General features: G+C 40.2%; 1 protein-coding gene across 2 annotated transcripts in view; it reads right to left on the bottom strand.

Annotated features, from left to right (window-relative positions):
- The window catches only part of VCL (vinculin), a 165,414-nt gene that overhangs the window by 27,005 nt on the left and 117,780 nt on the right, over window positions 1-20,629 (bottom strand). For both annotated transcript variants that reach the window (XM_066242481.1, XM_066242480.1), the window contains exons 7-13: window positions 14,469-14,559; window positions 13,518-13,665; window positions 9,128-9,281; window positions 8,197-8,372; window positions 4,280-4,470; window positions 2,066-2,265; window positions 884-1,012 (exon numbers count right to left, since the gene is read on the bottom strand). In XM_066242481.1, coding sequence (XP_066098578.1) covers window positions 884-1,012; window positions 2,066-2,265; window positions 4,280-4,470; window positions 8,197-8,372; window positions 9,128-9,281; window positions 13,518-13,665; window positions 14,469-14,559 — 1,089 coding nt within the window. The remainder of the gene's footprint in view (window positions 1-883; window positions 1,013-2,065; window positions 2,266-4,279; window positions 4,471-8,196; window positions 8,373-9,127; window positions 9,282-13,517; window positions 13,666-14,468; window positions 14,560-20,629) is intronic.

The following is a 20,629-nucleotide window of genomic DNA, read 5'->3' as shown; positions in this document are numbered from 1 at the left end:
GGCCTTCAGCAGACCGAGTAACCCCTTGCTCAAGTCAGCGACCTTGGGTCCAAGCTGGTGAGCTTTTTTTTTTTTTTTTTTTTTTTTGCTCACACCAGATGAGCCCGCGCTCAAGCTGGCGACCTCGGGATCTCGAACCTGGGTCCTTCTGCATCCCAGTCCGATGCTCTATCCACTGCGCCACCACCTGGTCAGGCAAAAAACTCACTTCTTTTCATCTCTGATGGTCAGGGTTTTTCCTGCGTACAACAGAAGACATGTCCTTAAGATATTCTTAACCGAGGCCCTGGCCGGTTGGCTCAGCGGTAGAGCGTCGGCCTAGCGTGCAGAGGACCCGGGTTCAATTCCCGGCCAGGGCACACAGGAGAAGCGCCCATTTGCTTCTCCACCCCTCTGCCGCGCTTTCCTCTCTGTCTCTCTCTTCCCCTCCCGCAGCCAAGGCTCCATTGGAGCAAGGATGGCCCGGGTGCTGGGGATGGCTCTGTGGCCTCTGCCTCAGGCACTGGAGTGGCTCTGGTCGTAACATGGCGACGCCCAGGATGGGCAGAGCATCGCCCCCTGGTGGGCAGAGCGTTGCCCCTGGTGGGCGTGCCAGGTGGATCCTGGTCGGGCGCATGCGGGAGTCTGTCTGACTGTCTCTCCCTGTTTCCAGCTTCAGAAAAAAAAAAAAAAAAAAAAGATATTCTTAACCGATATACTTGATGACTAAAGGAAGAGGTGGCAGGGATCCCTCTTCTACCCTGCCAGACTTCGCCTCCAGTATCCCAACCTGATGTACACTGTAATTACATTTTACCTTTGCAAACAAATAAATAATCAAGAAATAAGTGTGCGTGTGTGTGTGGCTGACCAACAGAAGCAACGAAGAGCCTCGGGTACCCACCTCTTCCCTGTTGGGGGCATCCGGAGGTGCAGTGGCCGCCACCGCCAACAGCTTGATAGGGGTTGTAGTATCGCTGAAAACATCCGACACCTCCTGGGTCATGGCCTCCTGCATCTGGGCTTTCAGATCCTTAAAGACATTGTTTACTCAGGAAAATTTCCAAAAATATCTAACAAGCACATCAGCCAGTGTCCTCACATCACTGAAATATTCATTCAATTATTTTTTAGTCTTTTATTCAATAAACATCTGCTGAGTATCCAAGATACCGAGCTAGCATGGAATAGGCATAAGATAGGACTCCTACCCGCTGAATAACTGTTGTCTAGTAGAAGAGGTCAAACATGACCCATATGTCCCCAAAGACTCTTCTATCCATCAAGGAATCTTACTTCCTTTCTCGGTGAGAATGATACTGAGAATCATGGTGTTGAGCCCAAAGAAGGCCCTGAGAGAGCGAGTTCCTCACCATCCCCAACGCTGGGAGGCCTGGCAGTGACCAAGGAAACTATAAAGACTGCTTGGTGGAGGCAATGCCAAGTTTCTAGGCATTGTCTTAAATTAAGAGGAAAGAAGTCAAGAATGGGAATTTTTTATACTTTTTTTCAATTCAGTTTCTAGAAAAACTTGATAACCAATGCATGTACCCATTTCTCAACCTGGGTCTAAAGAACGGAACTCTTGGAAATCTTCAAAAGCTCTTTCCCACGGTTGTCAGTCATTCCAATCTGCTTCCTGCACTTACTCCAAGTCTCAGTCACCCCGGTTTCTCAGCTGGGTGGTGTGATATTGAAAAATACTTTTATTTTAATGTATTTCCTTTAAAGAATATCAGAAAAAATGTAAGTAGCTCAAGATTTCAGGATTGTTACAAAGTTTTCTCTTAAATAAATTGTTTAAAAAAGGAGTCCATTTGAAGATAAACACTGACTAAAACGTACAGGTGATGCAAAGAGAAAGCAAATGTCATGAAACAGCCTCGCCCGAGTGAAATGGGAAACAACTCTGGTGGATGTCTCACTCTGGGGGGCTCTTCCCTGTTCAGCTCTGAATGTCCTTATACACTGGGTCACACTCTTTTCACTTTCCCTAGACTGAACAGTTATATATTTAAAAATATTTTCCCTGGTTTTTTACTAAATAAGCATATGAAATGTAATGTTAGGTATTCCTGAGTTCTACCTTCAGTGAGTCCTGGAGCTGAGAGGCCAGGGCTCTGGCCTGAGGACTCTCCCCTTCCCCTCTGGCTGCCAGGTCCGCCAGCTGAGCCGTCAGCCGGTCCACTCTGTCACACTTTGCAAGAAGGTCTTGACGATAAGGCCCCATCATGACATTAGCCAGACGATGCCCTTCGGCCACAAGCCCTCGGATGGCAGCCTGACCTGGACCAAGAAGAAAACATTGAAACTCACAAACACCTGGAGAAGACAACTGCAGTACTATCTTATAAGTTGTGTATTATTTTTAATAATAATATTTAGTGGGTTTTTCCCCCAACACTAGAAAAAAATTGGGGAAATACAGAAAAGTAGAAATAATAGATAAACCACCCACAATCCCATCACTCGCAGATGGATATGTTGGAACATTTCCTTCCAGTCTTTTCAAATGCACAGCAGGCACCTGTGCGCATGCACATTTCCTATCCGTCACTCCTTTACAAACCGGGGTTACACTATACGTTAACTTATATTCCCTGCTTCTTCTTATTTAACATTAGCATTTTTCTACCTCATTAAATATTCTTCAAAAATCACAATCTGGCCCTGTCCGGTTGGCTCAGCGGTAGAGCGTCGGCCTAGCGTGCGGAGGACCCGGGTTCGATTCCCGGCCAGGGCACACAGGAGAAGCGCCCATTTGCTTCTCCACTCCTCTGCCGCGCTTTCCCTCTCTGTCTCTCTCTTCCCCTCCTGCAGCCGAGGCTCCATTGGAGCAAAGATGGCCCGGGCGCTGGGGATGGCTCTGTGGCCTCTGCCCCAGGCGCTGGAGTGGCTCTGGTTGCAACATGGTGACGCCCAGGATGGGCAGAGCATCGCCCCCTGGTGGGCAGAGCCTCGCCCCTGGTGGGCGTGCCGGGTGGATCCCGGTCGGGCGCATGCGGGAGTCTGTCTGACTGTCTCTCCCTATTTCCAGCTTCAGAAAAATGAAGAAAAAAAAAAAAGAGAGGAAAAAAAAAAAATCACAATCTAAAATCTATGTAATATATTATAATACTAACTGTATTAATTTGGCCATTTACTTATTACTAAACATTTACTCTGTTTATATACATTCTTGTATGTAATTTCTTAGGAACATCCCTAATTGGAATAAACTCCTAGAAGTCAGACTGCTGAGTCAATGGGTATAAACTTTTTTAAAACTCTTGATAAATAATACCAAACTGTCATTCAGAAAGTCTGGTATTACCAATTTATTCCTCCACCAGTAAATTATACGGCTGCCTGATTCCCCAACTCTGGGAATCACCAATCAAAAAGTTATCTTTTTATCCAATAAATACAGCAAATGAAGTATGTGGCTCTTTCAGCTTCAGCAGGCTGGCTGTCATAATGTAACCTAAATTCTTCTAGATCCATCCCTAAAATCTCCCCAAAGTGAAAACTTTAGGTTATTAATTCTAACCTAAATGGTGGCTGCATGATCCAGGAGCCCTCCCAGATGAAAATAACCTTGGTAGTTAATTGTCTTTTACTACTTTCAAAAACTGTATTTAAATGGGCACCTTCTAAGGCAGGGGTCCCCAAACTACGGCCCCGCAGGCCGCATGCGGCCCCCTGAGGCCATTTATCTGGCCCCCGCCACACTTCTGGAAGGGGCACCTCTTTCATTGGTGGTCAGTGAGAGGAGCATAGTTCCCATTGAAATACTGGTCAGTTTGTTGATTTAAATTTATTTGTTCTTTTTTTTAAATATTGTATTTGTTCCCATTTTGTTGTTTTACTTTAAAATAAGATATGTGCAGTGTGCATAGGGATTTGTTCATAGTTGTTTTTTTTTTATAGTCCGGCCCTCCAACGGTCTGAGGGACAGTGAACTGGCCCCCCGTGTAAAAGTTTGGGGACCCCTGCTCTAAGGGCTCTAATAACAGAAATATGATGAGATAAGTACAGTAAGTACACCTAGACTGAAAATTATTAGTTCAAAGCTGCAATTCCAACATGAGGACCTTCTATTTGCCCACAGCAAAACCATTTACTCACTAATACTTATTGATTAAATGACAGGAATCTTCTCGGCTACATTTGGAAATGGAGTCACACTGAGGAATGACCAACACGCCCGTGGCTGAAGAAGCCTTCTGCTTTAATTACAGATGGTGGAGGATCTCTATCAACAACCTGCTATGTTCACTGAGCCCAGTTTAATGGTGGTCAAGGGCACTGATGGCCTTACCAACTCCCCTGTCATCCACTGTGGGATTATCAATCCACCGCTGAGCTTGCTCAATCTTGCCTTCAAGGTGGACAGCTGCTTTGGTGGGTCTGCTGTTGGCCACAGCCCTGTTGGTTTTGGTCTGCAAGTTCTGCAGGGCAGTGGCCACCTGTTTAGCCAATGCTCGGGCCTCTGGAGAATCTCCTTTCCCCCTGCAGAGAAAAAAAACAGCCCTTCTGTCACACATGGACACTATTTACACTGAGATGACTTACTTGCTGATACAAATGTTTATGAGATGTCAAATTGCTAATGACTATTAACTTGGTTTGAAAGAAGAGTAGTTTATCACTTGGCCCTTAAATAAATTAATAATCTAAATTCAGATAGTTTTGTCTTACCTTTTCAGGTAAGACATAAAAATGTAAAGTTTGGATCAGTATAGCTCAATCAAGAACAACTATTTGGTGAGCTGAGCTCATTCAATCATCAGTAGGTCCGCTGACCCCTCAGCCAGCCATCTCTGAAAACAACAGTTCCTTGAGGAACAAGCTGAGCCCAAGTAGCCATATTTATTCTGTAGTGGTAGTCGTAGTAGTTATAGTAGAACTAGTAGTACTTATTAAAAAAACCTCACACAAAGAAAACTTTGCTGTGAAACAGTATGCCTTGGCCCTGGCCAGTTGGCTCAGCTGTAGAGCGTCGGCCTGGCATGTAGAAGTCCCAGGTTCAATTCCCGGCCAGGGCACACAGGAGAAGCGCCCATCTGCTTCTCCACCCCTCCCCCTCTCCTTCCTCTCTGTCTCTCTCTTCCCCTCCCGCAGCCAAGGCTCCACTGGAGCAAAGTTGGTCCAGGAGCTGAGGACAGCTCCATGGCCTCCACCTCAGGCACTAGACTGGCTCTGGTATGAAAGGGAGCAACACCCCAGAGGGGCAAAGCATCGCTCCCTAGTGGGCATGTCGGGTGGATCCCAGTCGGGCGCATGTGGGAGGGAGTCTGTCTCTCTGCCTCCCTGTTTCTCACTTCAGAAAAATACCAAAACAAACAAACAAACAAACAAACAAACAAACAAAAAAACCCAGTATGCCTTGTTGGGCTGGCAGCAGCCTCACACATCTCTGTTTATTGCACCTCTTGATTGTACCATGTCCTCTGATGCTTATTTTAATCTCATATTGTTTTGTACTGTGACATGCTATACAGGTTGTAACCTAGGAGCAACAGGCTATACCAAATTGCCCAATGAAGCACTTCTCAAAACATATTCCCATTGTTAAGTAGGATAAGACTGTGTATGTGTATATGTTTGTGTATGTAGATAAAAAATGTCATAGTAACAGACCTGTTATATCACCATTACCAATAATTATCTTTTTATCATTAAGAAACAGTAATGAGTACCTGCTATATATTTATATGAACTTGTGTTAGGGTACTAAGAATATAGAGTCTCCAACTTTGAGTATTTTAAAAATCTAATGATTCTAAACAGACTATAATAATGGGCTAATATTAATGAGCATAGATCTAATTATATTGACATTATATTTTACATATGTCAAATTATGGATTTCCCTAACCTAACTAATTCAAAAGTTGAGCCCTCCAAGACAAACAAACAAAAACAAAAGACTGGGGCCTAAAGCAGAGATTTCTAAATGACTGAGGCTGATATACAATCAAATTCCAGCTGCTTGCTCAGTTGCTGTCTACATCACACCTTCCTGTCTAAAGTATGCCTACCTTACTCCCCCCTTTTCCTATTTCATGACCCTATGCAAGAGTTTGCTTTCTTAGCCAGCACTGCCTGCTTAGTCAGTATAAGACCTGAAAGAACTCTAAGGTACCTCTCATTGGAAAGGGTCAGGCAATCTCCCGTGGGAGAACAGGATGCAAAACACAATTAAATGAAAAGCAGAATCTCACAAGACACTCGACTATGGTTATCTCTGGAAAAGTGGCTGGAGGACCAGGTAGGAAAGAAGTAACTTTTACTTTTGACGCTGACCCTGTTCTTTTAGCATGTGCTGCAGGATGTTTGTTTGTTTTTAAGAGAGAAAAATATCAAAAGGAAAAAAGCGACACTTCTTTCTTATATACTCAAAGTAGGTGCCATGAAAGCCTTTAACAGAAGCAGTGGTGAGGATGTCATATTTAAGGATCTCATACATAACATTTCTCCAGAAGGAAGAAAGTCTGTTCACATGCCTGCCCCCACCCCACCATTCTCTTCCCAGTCCAGGGACCTTTTTGTAATTACACACAAAAATTAATTTCCTTAAATACCTGGGGAAAAGATATGTCACAAACACAATGTATCAGAAAAAATCCTAGCTTAGAAATGAAAAATACTGATCTCAAAAAAAGAGTTCATAACACCCTAAAAGTAATTTAAAATTGCTATCAGCAATAAATCATTAAACTTCAATTGTGTCATGGAGAAAAGAAAGCCTCTTCAACAAATGGTGTTGGGAAAACTGGAAAGCCACATGCAAAAGAATGAAACTTGACTACAGCCTGTCCCCGTGTACTAAAATTAATTCAAAATGGATCAAAGACCTAAATATAAGACCTGAAACAATAAAGTACATAGAAGAAGACATAGGTACTAAAATCATGGACCTGGGTTTTAAAGAACATTTTATGAACTTGACTCCAATGGCAAGAGAAGTGAAGGCAAAGATAAATGAATGGGACTACATCAGAATAAAAAGTTTTTGCTCAGCAAGAGAAACTGATATCAAAATAAACAGACAGCCAACTAAATGGGAAATGATATTTTCAAACAACAGCTCAGATAAGGGCCTAATATCCAAAATTTACAAAGAACTCATAAAACTCAACAACAAACAAACAAACCAACAATCCAATAAAAAAATGGGAAGAGGACATGAACAGACACTTCTCCCAGGAAGAGATACAAATGGCCAACAGATATATGAAAAGATGCTCAGCTTCATTAGTTATTAGAGAAATGCAAATCAAAACTACAATGAGATACCACCTCACCCCTGTTAGATTAGCTATTATCAACAAGACGGGTAATAGCAAATGTTGGAGAGGCTGCGGAGAAAAGGGAACTCTCATCCACTGTTGGTGGGACTGTAAAGTAGTACAACCATTATGGAGGAAAGTATAGTGGTTCCTCAAAAAACTGCAAATAGAACTACCTTATGACCCAGCAATCCCTCTACTGGGTATATACCCCAAAACCTCAGAAACATTGATACGTAAAGACACATGTAGCCCCATGTTCATTGCAGCACTGTTCACAGTGGCCAAGACATGGAAACAACCAAAAAGCCCTTCAATAGAAGACTGGATAAAGAAGATGTGGCACATATACACTATGGAATACTACTCAGCCATAAGAAATGATGACATCAGATCATTTACAGCAAAATGGTGGGATCTGGATAACATTATACGGAGTGAAATAAGTAAATCAGAAAAAAACAAGAACTACATGATTCCATACATTGGTGGAACATAAAAACGAGACTAAGAGACATGGTCAAGAGTGTGGTGGTTACCAGGGGTGGGGGGAGGGAGGACATGGGAGGGAGGGAGGGAGAGAGTTAGGGGGAGGAGGAGGGGCACAGAGAACTAGATAGAGGGTGGCGGAGTACAATCTGACTTTGGGCGAGGGGTACGCAACATAATTTAATGACAAAATAACCTAGACATGTTTTCTTTGAATATATGTACCCTGATTTATTAATGTCATCCCATTACCATTAATAAAAATTTATTATAAAAAATAAAAAAAACTTCAATTGTGTCAATGATAATACAGTAATATCTGCCTTAGCCTTATAACACAATCACTAAGAATACAGTGAAGAGCATCACACATGCATTTAACCTATAGAATTTATATATGTGCTTAGGGGAAAAAAGAGAGATTAAAGGGCAATTTAAGCAATTAAATACATACTGCCTTCTTAAGTCTGCTAATTTAGAAGTCAGAGCAGTTATTTCTCCAAGAGAACGTAGAATGTCATCTCTCTCTTTGGGATCATCACATAATTCTGCTATTTTCCGAGCTTCGGCTAAAGCCCCTCGAATCTGTTCTTCTCCTTCTGGCCCACCATTTGGATCTGCAAGCCAGTTCTACACACAAAGAAATGGAAAAACAGTACACTGTGGTATACTCATGAACCACATTATATTAAACTTAACAAGGCCATCAGGAATATTTCAATAGTAAACGCAAGGCACACCAGTAATTGTTTTTACAGTTTAATGCTGATCCTTACTGTTTTACATATGTTCTTAGCTCAGGTAAAATCCAAATCAATCCCTCATCTTTTAAAAAATAATTTTTTCTTTCCCATTAGAATAAAATAAGTTCACAACCTTTATCTCATCTTTGAATTAGTCACACCTTATTAATTCTTCATTTTCTCAAACATTTGGGTTTCTTTGTGAAATGAAATCATTCAACAGTACAATAGTATCAGAAAATTTTAACCTTTTAACATTGCTATCACCAAATACAGTTGTGAATTCCTAGATGAACTGTTTTGATATACTAGTGTAATCTATACCAGGAACTAGGATTCTCTTGGTATTCAGAGTGCTTACTTTTAACTAATCGAAGTGTTCAAAATTAAGATGTTTATTTCAAAATACAGATAAATATTAGTCTAAACCTGTGTTAGCAGGAGTGGTGTTAACATTGGTAACTGCTGGAAATTAAGCATCACTTGAAAATATCCATTATCCACCCACAGTAAATGAGAGAGAGAGAAACAGAGAGCAGGGAGGAGGGAGGAAAAACAGAAGGGAGAGAGGGAGGACTAGATGAGGATACTTATGAGACATTTTCTCTTTTATTCCCCACTCCTTCTAAAAATCATCACTACCTGAGCAGCATCAATCTTCTTCGCAATGCTTTGCTTGGAGTTTGTCATGGCTTCCAATTTGCGGGCTGCATTTTCCACTTTGGCTGTAAGCACATCCAGACCCTGAGCCAGCTGCTGGGCTTTCTGCATGGCTACAGGTGAGGCTCCTTGTCCTCTACGCAGAACAGACAGATGCTGTCATTGTACTCTCCCAGATACTTAACAGGAAAATATTACCAAAACGCAGAAAAATGTCATTTCTGTTAACATGAGTGTCTTTTTTTCTTTTTCTCCAGGAAGTCTGAGATAGCACAAGAAAATACAGAGATAAACAAAGCACCCAAAATCATCTACTTTCTCCTTTATTTTTAAAAATACATATTAGCTCTGTGGAGTTGCATAACCATTTTAAAGACCAGGCCTGATGATTTTGATAGTAATAATTCCCCTCTTGGTGGGGATTACATAATCAAATCTAAACTTCAGGCGGAAAATGTGCTTGTGATCTTATTGCTATGGAAGGTTTTGTTACCATAGTAATGTGTGCTTTAGAAATAAACAGCCTATTAGATTGTCTTATTTATGGGCAAGCAGATATTAAAACTGTGTCAGGAGGCAGCATGCACAGCACTGCTGAGACACAGCACACTGCTCTGGGACTGAACCAGTCTGTGTTCAAAACCTGACTCCTTGTACCTGTGGAACCTCATTTACAACGTTTAACCTGCTAGAGGGCTTCAGTTTTCAAACTTATAAAATGAGGGGTGGGTAGGTAACATTTACTCTGCTCATCAAACAAAACAGCCTCAAGCGAAAATATATATTTGAAAACATTTTGGTAATAAAGCAATATACATATATAACTACTAATATTATTGAATTGTCATTATTATTATAATGAACCTAATTATAATCTTAAAAATCTAACCTTTCACTCCTATGCAATCTATAAATATCAAAAACAGTTAGTATTGCCCGACCAGGCAGTGGCACAGTGGATAGAGTATCGGCCTAGGACGCTGAGGACCCAGGTTCGAAACCCCAAGGTAGCAGGCTTGAGCGCAAGCTCATCCGACTTGAGGGTGGGCTCAGCAGCTTGAGCGCTGGGTCAACGGCTTGAGCGTGAGATCACAGACATGACCCCATGGTCGCTGGCTTGGGCCCAAGGTCACTGGCTTGAGCAAGGGGGCACTGGATCAGCTGGAGCCCAGCCAAGGCACATATGAGAAAGCAATCAATGAACAGCTGAGGTGCCAGCAACTACAAGTTGATGATTCTCATTTCTCTCCTGTCTGTCTTTCTCTCTAAAAAAAAAAAATAATAACAAAACAAACAGTACTGAGGGGGGAAAAAACCTGCATGCTGACAAGAAACCATTGTTTGCATTCAAGTTTCTACAGAACTAATTTCACTGTTTTTCTAAGAAATGCCACAACTACAAAAAATAAATAATGGGAGTTGGCAGAAACTAGTTTTCCTTTCGTAGGCACTTTACAACTTATAATAAAGTAAAATTTTCTGTCTTTTTACCAGCTCAGATTTTGTAGTCTACCCAAACTGGTAAACTGAATGATGGGGTCACAAATTTGTCATTTGCTAGTATAATGACTGATCATCCTAATCTGAGTTTCTAGTTTTAGGATAAGTTCCAAAACATCTTGGCTTCCCTTAATAATAATATGAACCTGTTATTCATTTTGATATCCTCTTTTGTTTATTTTTCCATTGATTTGAGCGAGAGCAAGAGAGAGAGAGGAAGCAGGGGAGGGAGAGAGAAAGAGAGAGAAGCATCAACTCATTCCACTTAGTTGTTTCATTTGGTTGTGCGCTCATCGGTGGTTTCTTATATATGCCGTAATGGGGGACTGAACCTGTGACCTTGGTGTGCAAGAATGACACACCACTTCTTTTTAAAACTTGTATTTATTATTTTTCATTTATACCACTACTTTAGGTAATAACTCAAAATTTTATTGCAAGGTACATTAAAGGTATTTATACCTTTTACTTGTACATGAGACTTCCCTTCTACATGGTAGAGAAGTGGAAGAGATTCATGAAATATACTTTTCATGATTTAATTTGTTTTATTTTTTAAGATTTTATTTTTGATTTTACAGAGATAGGAGAGAGGGGAAGGAGAGCAAGAAGTATCAACTCATAGTTGCTTCACTTTAGTTGGTCATTGATTAATTGTCGTATGTGCCTTGACCGGACAAGCCAGGATTTCAAACTGGTGACCGCAGCATTCCAGGTTGATGCTTTATCCACTGTGCCACCACAGGCCAGGCTTAACTTTCTTTTTACCTTCAAATCTAGTCATTAATGATGAGGAACCTGTTTGGTAAAGGGTCCAACTTTGAAAAAGTACAAATATTTATGGGCTACATAGTTTTTCTCATTAAAAATTAAAAGCTCATTGAGTCTCATTGGGGGAAATATTATACATACACACACTTACAACCTAAAAACCCTAGGTGACTGAATCCGAGAATATCAATGAGGGGATTGTTACTTCGTTTCAGCGATTAAAATGTTAATAGCTGGATATAGTTAAGAAAGAATAATGGGAGATAGCTTTCTAATCTTTCATCAAGAAAAGATCTTGGTGGCCTGACCTGTGGTGGCGCAGTGGATAAAGCGTCGGCCTGGAAATGCTGAGGTCGCCGGTTCGAAACCCTGGGCTTGCCTGGTCAAGGCACATATGGGAGTTGATGCTTCCTGCTCCTCCCCCCCTTCTCTCTCTCCTCTCCCCCCCCCCCTTTCTAAAATGAATAAATTTTTTAAAAAATTAAAAAAAAAAAAAAAAAAAAAGAAAAGATCTTGCAGGCTCCATTGTGAATTAGGCCCTGGTTGCTCATCACTATTCCAGCCTTTTCTCCTTATAGATTAATATTTGAGCCCACAGAGCAACTACCTCATTCTCTTGCTCAAATTCATCTTTTTCTAAACACACACAACTGTGTATTTGAGAATTCCAAGGGAAACTGTCCACCACACTGTGAAAAGCTGCAGACTAAAGAGCCAACAGAGAAATGAGAAGAGCCAAGAATCTCGTCACACCGCACTGGCATTTCTCCACATGGGAGCAGAGCTTCCTGTCCTTTCTGTAAAGGCCCTGTCCTGCTCATGACAGGGGCGACTGCTTCGCAACGGGAGAAAAAGGCTCACTGAGTTCACTGAGATGACGTTTATTGAAGAATTTCCTTCGCCTCTTCAACATAGAGACTCTTATTCAGAAGCCCTGGAGCCTCCAGGGCTACACTGAATCCACAGACCTCTGGGAATTCTATGTCATATTGTTTATGGCTTTCATTGCATTATAAAAATGATGCTGGTCCAAAAAATATTAAGAACTATTCCTTTAAGAACTGTAGTCTTAATATATTTGAACCAGGTGTAATGGAGTACGATATGCCAAAGAATATTTCTGAGGCCTGTTTGCATGAAGACTCTGTATCCAATAATCTCAAGATACTGCATGGCATTACTGAAGCAAAACTAAACTTCATCTATACTACTGCCTCATCTTTAGTTTTTCCCGGTGTCCATACTAGAAAGGTCCATAAAAATTAGGATCATTTCAAACTTCATTAACTCTGTGAATGAGTTCCCAAAGAAACCTGTATCTATCTTTCTTTCCTCCTTTCTTCCTTTTCTTTCCTTTCCTTTCTTTTCCTTCCTTCCTCCCTCCCTTCTCCCCCCCCCCTTCCTTCCTTCCTTCGTTCTCTTTTTTTTGAGAGAGAGGCAGGGAGAGAGAGAGGAACATCAAGCTGCTCCTGTATGTGTCTTGACCAGGGAACCTAACTGGCAACTTCCGCATTCCAGGATGACACTCTAACCAACTGAGCTATCTGGAGCTTTGTGGCCAGGGTTTAATTTTTTTTTTTTAATTGGTTGGTTGATTTTGAGAAACACAGAGAGAGGAAAGGAGAGAAAGGGGAAGGGGAAGGGAAGCATTCATTTGTTGTTCCACTCAGCCATGCATTCATTGGTTGCTTCCCAAGTGTGCCCTAATGGGGAATTGAACCTACAACTTTGTTGTTTCGTAAGATGCTCTTAACCAACTGAGCTAACTGGCCAGGGCCTATACTGAGTTTTCTTAATGACAAACTATATTTAATTAGTTTATAGGAGAAAAAGTTCTAAAAGCTAAGACTTGAGGTGGGCAAAAGAATTATAAACCAAATGAATAATCATGTAACAGCAACTCAAAAGAGCCCAGAAATGACCTAAAAGTTAAAGAAGAAAAAATTCAATCTTTAAAAAATTAACAGAATATAATACCTGTGCTGTCTATTAGCCAAAGACAGCACAGTAAGTTAGAAGACTTGCTTTCTGAACCATTCTGTCAGGAGCGAGGTCCTCTCTGTTGGTGACTTCTGCCCTGGTACGAGTGAAGGGGCTTTACCTGGCTCGGAGGTCAGCCACTTGATCAGTCATCTGACCTAGCATTTTGCAGGTTCCTAGGATCTCTCTGCGTTCTTTGCCTGCACACAGTTCACCGACTTTTCCAGCTTCATCTAAGATCTGCCTGATGGCTTGCTCACCTACATCCCCTAAAATAGACATTCAATATATGCATGGTTAATGCATTAATTATTTAGAGAGGATGCTTTACAAGTCATTTCATTCATGAAGGAACAAATGATTTCAAACGACACAGAAGACAATGCATCTGATAGTTAACAGCCAAACAGCGCCCTTACAACCTTAGAGTGAAATTTCAACCACAGACTCTGCTAAAAAACATACTTGGAAACATAGCTTTCTGGAGATAATAAGCAGCTTGTGGTAAGTATATGGATGATAACAACAGGCTCTAACAATTTAATAGTACTTAACACCTCCCACATCCATCAGGCTTTTCACATTCATTCAAATGTTTATCTAAATCTGAATAAATATTAGATTAAAAAATCCATAAAGCCTAGCTCAATGACCTATTTGGGTTTTATTTTATATAAGCTAACTTTTGTTTCCAACTCTTACTGGCATCATCATTTAATCTGCTTAATTAAGTACTTGGTTGACACAAATGACAACATGCCCAAAGGAAATAAAAAGAGAAAAACTTTTACTCCAAATAATTACCTTTCTGATTCAGGGAAGAAGTGAACAAAGAATGCCCGGTTTAGTTGGCTTCATTCTTCCATGATAAAAAGTGATTAGTCTATGTCTCCCTTCCTTTTAAGACCCAGCAACGCTTCAATTAGTCAAAACTAATTGAATGGTGTATGCCCCCAAAATATTGTAATAGTTATCTCAGGATTATGAGATTCTAGGAACATTTCTTTTCTTTTGTTTGTTTGGTTTTTAGCTTTTTCTTGCATCTACCAGAAAAGTAGAGCCAGAGGGTTACCTGGGGAGGCACTGAGATCACGGAGCCAACCTTTGGCCTGATTCAGTTTGGAGTCTATGGAAGCCAGTGCTCTCTTCATGGCTTCAGTGTCCTTTCAAAGAGAAACACCACAATTATTATCTTTACAAAAATGGAGATACCATGACACAGAGTAAGACAGAGAATAAGTGACAGCATTAACACAGTAGGGCTAAGGTAGTCCTACAAAGCCTTAAAAATATTCTCATCACACCATAACGCTTATTTCTGTCAAAATGCAGCATCTTGCATGCAAATCTTCAGTTAATTCTACTGTTTCCTAATCTTCCTACTGCTAAACTGAAAACTGGTAAAATCACTCAAGCCAAAAATGTTTAATGTCTTCAGCAGGAAAAAGCTCTGTGGTCACATGCCTCATTATCAGCCTTTCCACTAGTCAACATTCATCTCCTGCAGCCCTGCCAAAGCCCGGCTTCAGAAACGCTTTGTTAGCCTGTGGCGCCACAAGTCACAGTTCTTTTACATCTTGTTTAAAAATACACACACACTCGGTAATGTTTCACGGTATAAAATTAATTTTTAAAAACTGTCATTTCCAGCTGGGAAAGAAAATGAAAATGTTAACCTAGCAATTTAATTTTAATTCCACAAATAAACCACTAAGTGTAATTCAAGAAGAAAGTATTTTTCCAGCCTTCTCTGTCACTCACTCCCCTTACCATCCCTAACCTGGAAGAAGAGGCTGGGTAAAATAAGTAGGTCTCGATGTATTGTTTACAATCACAATTCACAATAACTAACAAAAAATTAGTATAAATTCTCCCACGATCTAGCATGAGAAGGCGAAATAACAGTCCGGTCACTTTAAAAATACACATATATTTTAATTAAATTCTTAAAATATAGAAAAACACAGAGAATAACCCAACCAACACCCATATACACATCCTCACAACTGACAGACTAGCCATCTCTTTATCTCCCTTTTGCTCTATAATACTGACTCTTACAGAGTCTATCCACCAAACCACAGAGTAAACCTCTGAAACTCTAGGCAATACTCTAAATCCCTTTTTTAAATTTCCAGGCTGCAAAACTTGGGTTCTTAAACGTGTTGTACCACCAGTTTTCCACACGGGGGCACCAGGGCACACCACCACGACCACCACCACCAGCACAAATAAGGCCAGGAAGCACTAACTCAGGAGCCTGATCCCAGCTTTTTCTAAGTAACTATTCAAACGACAGAACTCTCTACTTTGAATTCCTTCCTTCCCCATCTAAACAGATGCAGATTGTTCTCCTGTTGCAACACTGGCTATCTAAGGTTCTGAAGAGCAAATTTCAGCCACAACAAGCAAAGGAGGGCAGTGAACTAAGTCACTAAAAAAAAAAAAAAAAAAGTTTTATTATTAAATTATATGGAATTATGGTATCTATCAGTAAAAGGCAGAGTGGTAACAGGATCTGTTTCAAAATACCATTTGTGATTAGTACAGGCAGATGTTTTTTAAATGCTTTCTCAAATGTTTTAAATATCTGCTCTTCTATCTTGTTCTATGTTCCTCAAAACCCGCCTTCAGAATGAATACAAAGGTCACTTTAGTTTAATTCCAAATTAACATGGCCCAAATCAATAAGTTTTCAAAGAGTGTTTCAGGCAATTCAGAAAGTTAGACAGCCTTTAGGGTCTAATAACACAAGTTACAGGACTTCGTCTAGAGATAGATTTTTTAAAAATTCACAAGCTCTCACCTAGAAAGTATGTGTACACTTTGAAAAAGAGACTTATATCCACATAAAAATACTTAATTTAAGCTACTAGTTAGAAAACTAACTTTGAGCATTTCCTGCATATTAGGTTAAGATTTTTTTTTTTTGTATTTTTCCAAAGTTAGAAGTGGGGAAGCAGTCAGACAGACTCCCGCATGCACCCGACCGGGATCCACCCAGCATGCCCACAAGTGGGCGATGCTCTGCCCATCTGGGGCCTTGCTCCGTTGCAGCCGAAGCCATTCTAGCGCCTGAGGCGGAGGCCATGGAGCCATCCTCAGCACCCAGCCAACTTTGCTCCCATGAAGCCTTGGCTTCAGGAGGGGAAGAGAGAGAAGCAGAGGGGGAGGGGTGGAGAAGCAGATGGTTGCTTTGCCTGTGTGCCCTGACCGGGAATCAAACCCAGAACACTTCCACACACCAGACCGACGCTCTACTGCTGAGCCAACTGGCCAGGGCCAGGTTATTTAAGACATTTTTTCCCTCATTACTTCACTAAACTTCAAATTTAAATGCAATTTAATTTTACAAATTAAGAAACAGGTTCTCTCCTAGAAATCCATTTTGATCTGAGTTTACTGAAATCAAGCCTCATTATTTTCTAGTAAATGAAATTCAAGGCTTTTTTCCTTTTACCAAAGAGAACTGCCAAAGAACCACTAATCTCTAATAGTCAGCAAACCTTTTTGCCTTGTCAATTTTGGCTTTGGTTAATACTGCCCAGAAAATAAGTTCTAGAGTCAAATTAATAATTCCTCACTAACCTAAATGACTACTTTTATTTTCCATTGTCCAAAGATGATTTCAAACACAATGGAAAAACTGGTTTTACTCTACTTATTATCCTCAAAAATTAGTGTTTTTTCTCCCTAATAAAGTGTGAATGAATACCAAACATCATGGAAAGAATCTAATTCCAAGAAGTGAGTAATTTACTCCTGAGTGGGAGAGGTGACATCAAGAAATTAAAATTAAGAAATGCTCATTTTTCCCTGAAAAAGAATCAATGGCAGATTTAGAATGAAGCTGTAATTTTAAACTGAGAATTTCAATTAGCTACCAAAGTTTTTAGTAGCATGATTTTTAGACAATTTTAGAGATTTTAAACAGTCACTGAAAAGGCTACCTTTTTAAATTCTTTCTAGAACAGGGAAAAGTTTAAATAATCCTTTAAACATAATACATTAATGTCATATCTATTAAAAACAAAAATGTCTGTGGGGACAGATAGATTGGTCTTCTAAGAATCTTATATATGGTATTTCTTTTGAAGGGTAGTATTTATTATGGGGTTGACAGAATTCTATCATAAGTATATGAACACTGGATGTAATATAAACAAATTCACTGAACAACTAGGAAAGTAAGTCACTATTAAGATATATTTAGAGCCCTGCCGTATGGCTGGTTGATCATTAGAGCATCATCCCAAAGCACAGAGGTTGCCAGTTCAATCCCTGGTCAGGGCACACAGTAACAGTGTTCCTGTCTCCTTCTCTCCCATCTTCTCTCTAAAACCAATAAATAACAATTTAAATCCTGACTGGTGGTGGTGCAGTGGATAGAGCATTGCCCTGGGACAATGAGGTCCCAGGTTCAAAACCTTGAGGTCTCCGGCTTGAGCACTTACTCATCTGGCTTGAGCGTGGAATCATTGACATGAGCCCAAGGTCGCTGACTTGAGCAAGGGGTCACTTGCTCTGCTGTAGCCCCCCCCCAAGGCACATATGAGAAAGCAATCAATGGACAAGTAAGGTATTGCAACGAAGAATTGATGCTTCTCATCTCTCTCCCTTCTTGTCTGTCTGTCCCTTTCTGTCTCTCTCTCTGACTCTCTGTCAAAAAAAAAAGGGTGAAGATAATCATAACTCTTGTGGTCAACTGTAGTACAAACCACAAGGTTTTTAGTTAAACCTTGTCATGTAAATCTAAGTACCCAGAGTACAATCTGAGTATGACATAGAAGAGAAAAAAATAAGGCCCCTCATTTGAGTACTTTTCTCTGTAAAATCTCAAGTTTGGAAAAGAGAAAAGTCTCCACCAATCTCTTCGCTATTTTTTTTTCTTTTAAAAGAGTGAGTGTAGCCTGACCTGTGGTGGTGCAGTGGATAAAGCAATGACCTGGAACGCTGAGGTCTCAGTTTTGAAACCCAAGGATGCCCAGTCAAGGCACATACAACAAACAACCAATGAACAATTAAAGTGAAGCAACTATGAGTTGATGCTTCTCACTCGCCCTCCTCTGTAAAATCAATAAATAAAATCTTAAAAGAGTGAGCATAAAAAAGACCAGATCTAGTCATGCAGCTTTGGAGACAGCTGACAGGGATCTGGTCCCTTCCCCCTACGGTCCCTTTTACTGTAAAACCTTATGAGTTCATGTTTTAAATGAAAAAACCTCAGTGTTTTGGCACTCCCCCCACATACCAAAAGGTGGAAGGAAAACCTAAAAGAACTCCTTTTTTATGTGCATTCCCAGGAACTGAAACAGTCCTGAAATTTAATATAAAGTTAGACCTAAGTAACAGAATAATAGTGAGAACTACTGAGTTCCTTTTACAGACAATTAAGAGGAACACTGGTAGGAAAAGGGCCCGCAATCAGAGGCTCTTGAAAACTGTAAATATGGGACCAAGGACCCCTCTCTTTCACTGCCCAATCCACTCTTCCTTCCTTCCATGAACACCTCCCCTCCCTATTCTTCCTACTCCATCCCACCCCAGACCACATTTCCACCCCCAAATCAAAGTTTTAAACAAAGATGTTTCTGGAAAGAAGAGACTGGGCAGTAGAACAAAATCTTACAAACTACATTTAAGCTGTGACAAAGCTGGTTAGCTCTGAGATTCCAAGCAAGTTACCCTTCTGGGTTTCAGTTCCACATTTCTAAGAATACCTCACCAGCTCTAAAACTCTTTGCCACCTCTGAGCACATAGATACAACATGGAGAGATCATTCGGACCAGAAGGGAAACATCAAGTCCTTAAACACCTTGGACTTTTCCCCTATTCACAAAGAGGGGATAAACTATCATAAATGCCTGAATTCACTATTTATCTCAAACTCCAAGAGGTAAATCTTTTGTTGTGTGACCTACTAAAATAACACACTAGAAACCTCTTTAAAAGCTCATAGCCAACCTTATTTTTTCAAAAATGAAATAAAAATCAATTCTTAAATCTCAACAATCTGCAGTAAGGACAAGTATTACAGAATTGCATGTTCTGACCAATATTTCCTTCTTTGGTAGAGCAGAGTAATCCGTGTAAGACATCTGAGTCAGTAACTATACTTCACCATCACCAGTTGCGGCCCACAGTGGGTGGAGACCCACCACAGGAACTAATTCTGAATAACAGTATCTAATGACTCAAGGCACAGTTGCAGGAACAGCTATATGGGTTCAAAAATTCTTAGCAATAAAATGTATTCAAGTTTTTTCTCACTTCCTCTTGATTCTCAGCATACATCAAGATATAAATAATGTAAACATAAAAAATATATAGATTGCTAAATGACAAGAGGTTGAATTAGAATTATTCAATTCACAAATTCTTGTCTCATAATATATTCCCAGGAAAAAATGCTAACCACTTTTTAAGGATCCCTTATAATAAGATGATTGTTGATTTAAAGAGGGGAAAATTTTTACATTCAAAATAAAATGAAGTATTTAAAGTCAAGGTACTTTTAACTTTGTAAGTCTGTAATTCGAATATAGGTATAGAAGTAAAATGATCAGCTATTGATTACATTGCCACTTTAAAATCTTAACTTATTCAGCAAAAGGCACTTTTACCAAGAATTTTTTCCACTTACTTTCTTCCCCCACTTTTCTAGAGGAACCATCACTTTCCAGGAGAAAACTGCACCAGTAGGGAAGCATGAAACAAGTATGGTAAGACAAAGTTAATTCTTTATCAGTCGGGGCGAGGGGAGGTAAAAGAAAACATGTGTTAAACACAACGGGAAGCCAGGGGCCATAGACAGACACAGGCTGTCTGATCATTCACTGCTCACAGCTGAGCAGTGTAAGATGCATATTGCTACTAAAACGGAAAATAACCAAAACCCTACGTACCAATTTCCATTTCAAGGTAAAATTTATTTTTTCTAATACCCTTGTAAGTAATAAAAATGACTACTCTTAGGGGGTGAGAGGAGATTGGGTGGATGGGAAGGGGTGAGGAGTGAGATTTGTCATGTATATCTTTTTATAGATATATGGTTTTTTTTGAACTGGGTAAATATATAACAAAAGCAAAATGAAGTTTAAACATTTCTCATTCATTCTGATGTCATTATGTACTTGAGCTTCTTTTGGCTGAACTAATTTTATTTACTTTCTTCCATTCTGATAGTTTTGCGGCATCCTAACAGCCTGGTTCCTTCGAGGTAAAACGTAAAA

Source organism: Saccopteryx bilineata, chromosome 9 (assembly GCF_036850765.1).
Source record: "Saccopteryx bilineata isolate mSacBil1 chromosome 9, mSacBil1_pri_phased_curated, whole genome shotgun sequence".
NCBI classification, from domain to species: domain Eukaryota; kingdom Metazoa; phylum Chordata; class Mammalia; order Chiroptera; family Emballonuridae; genus Saccopteryx; species Saccopteryx bilineata.
The sequence above is the reverse complement of the archived record's forward strand: the minus strand, read 5'-3'. Positions and strand labels throughout refer to the sequence as shown.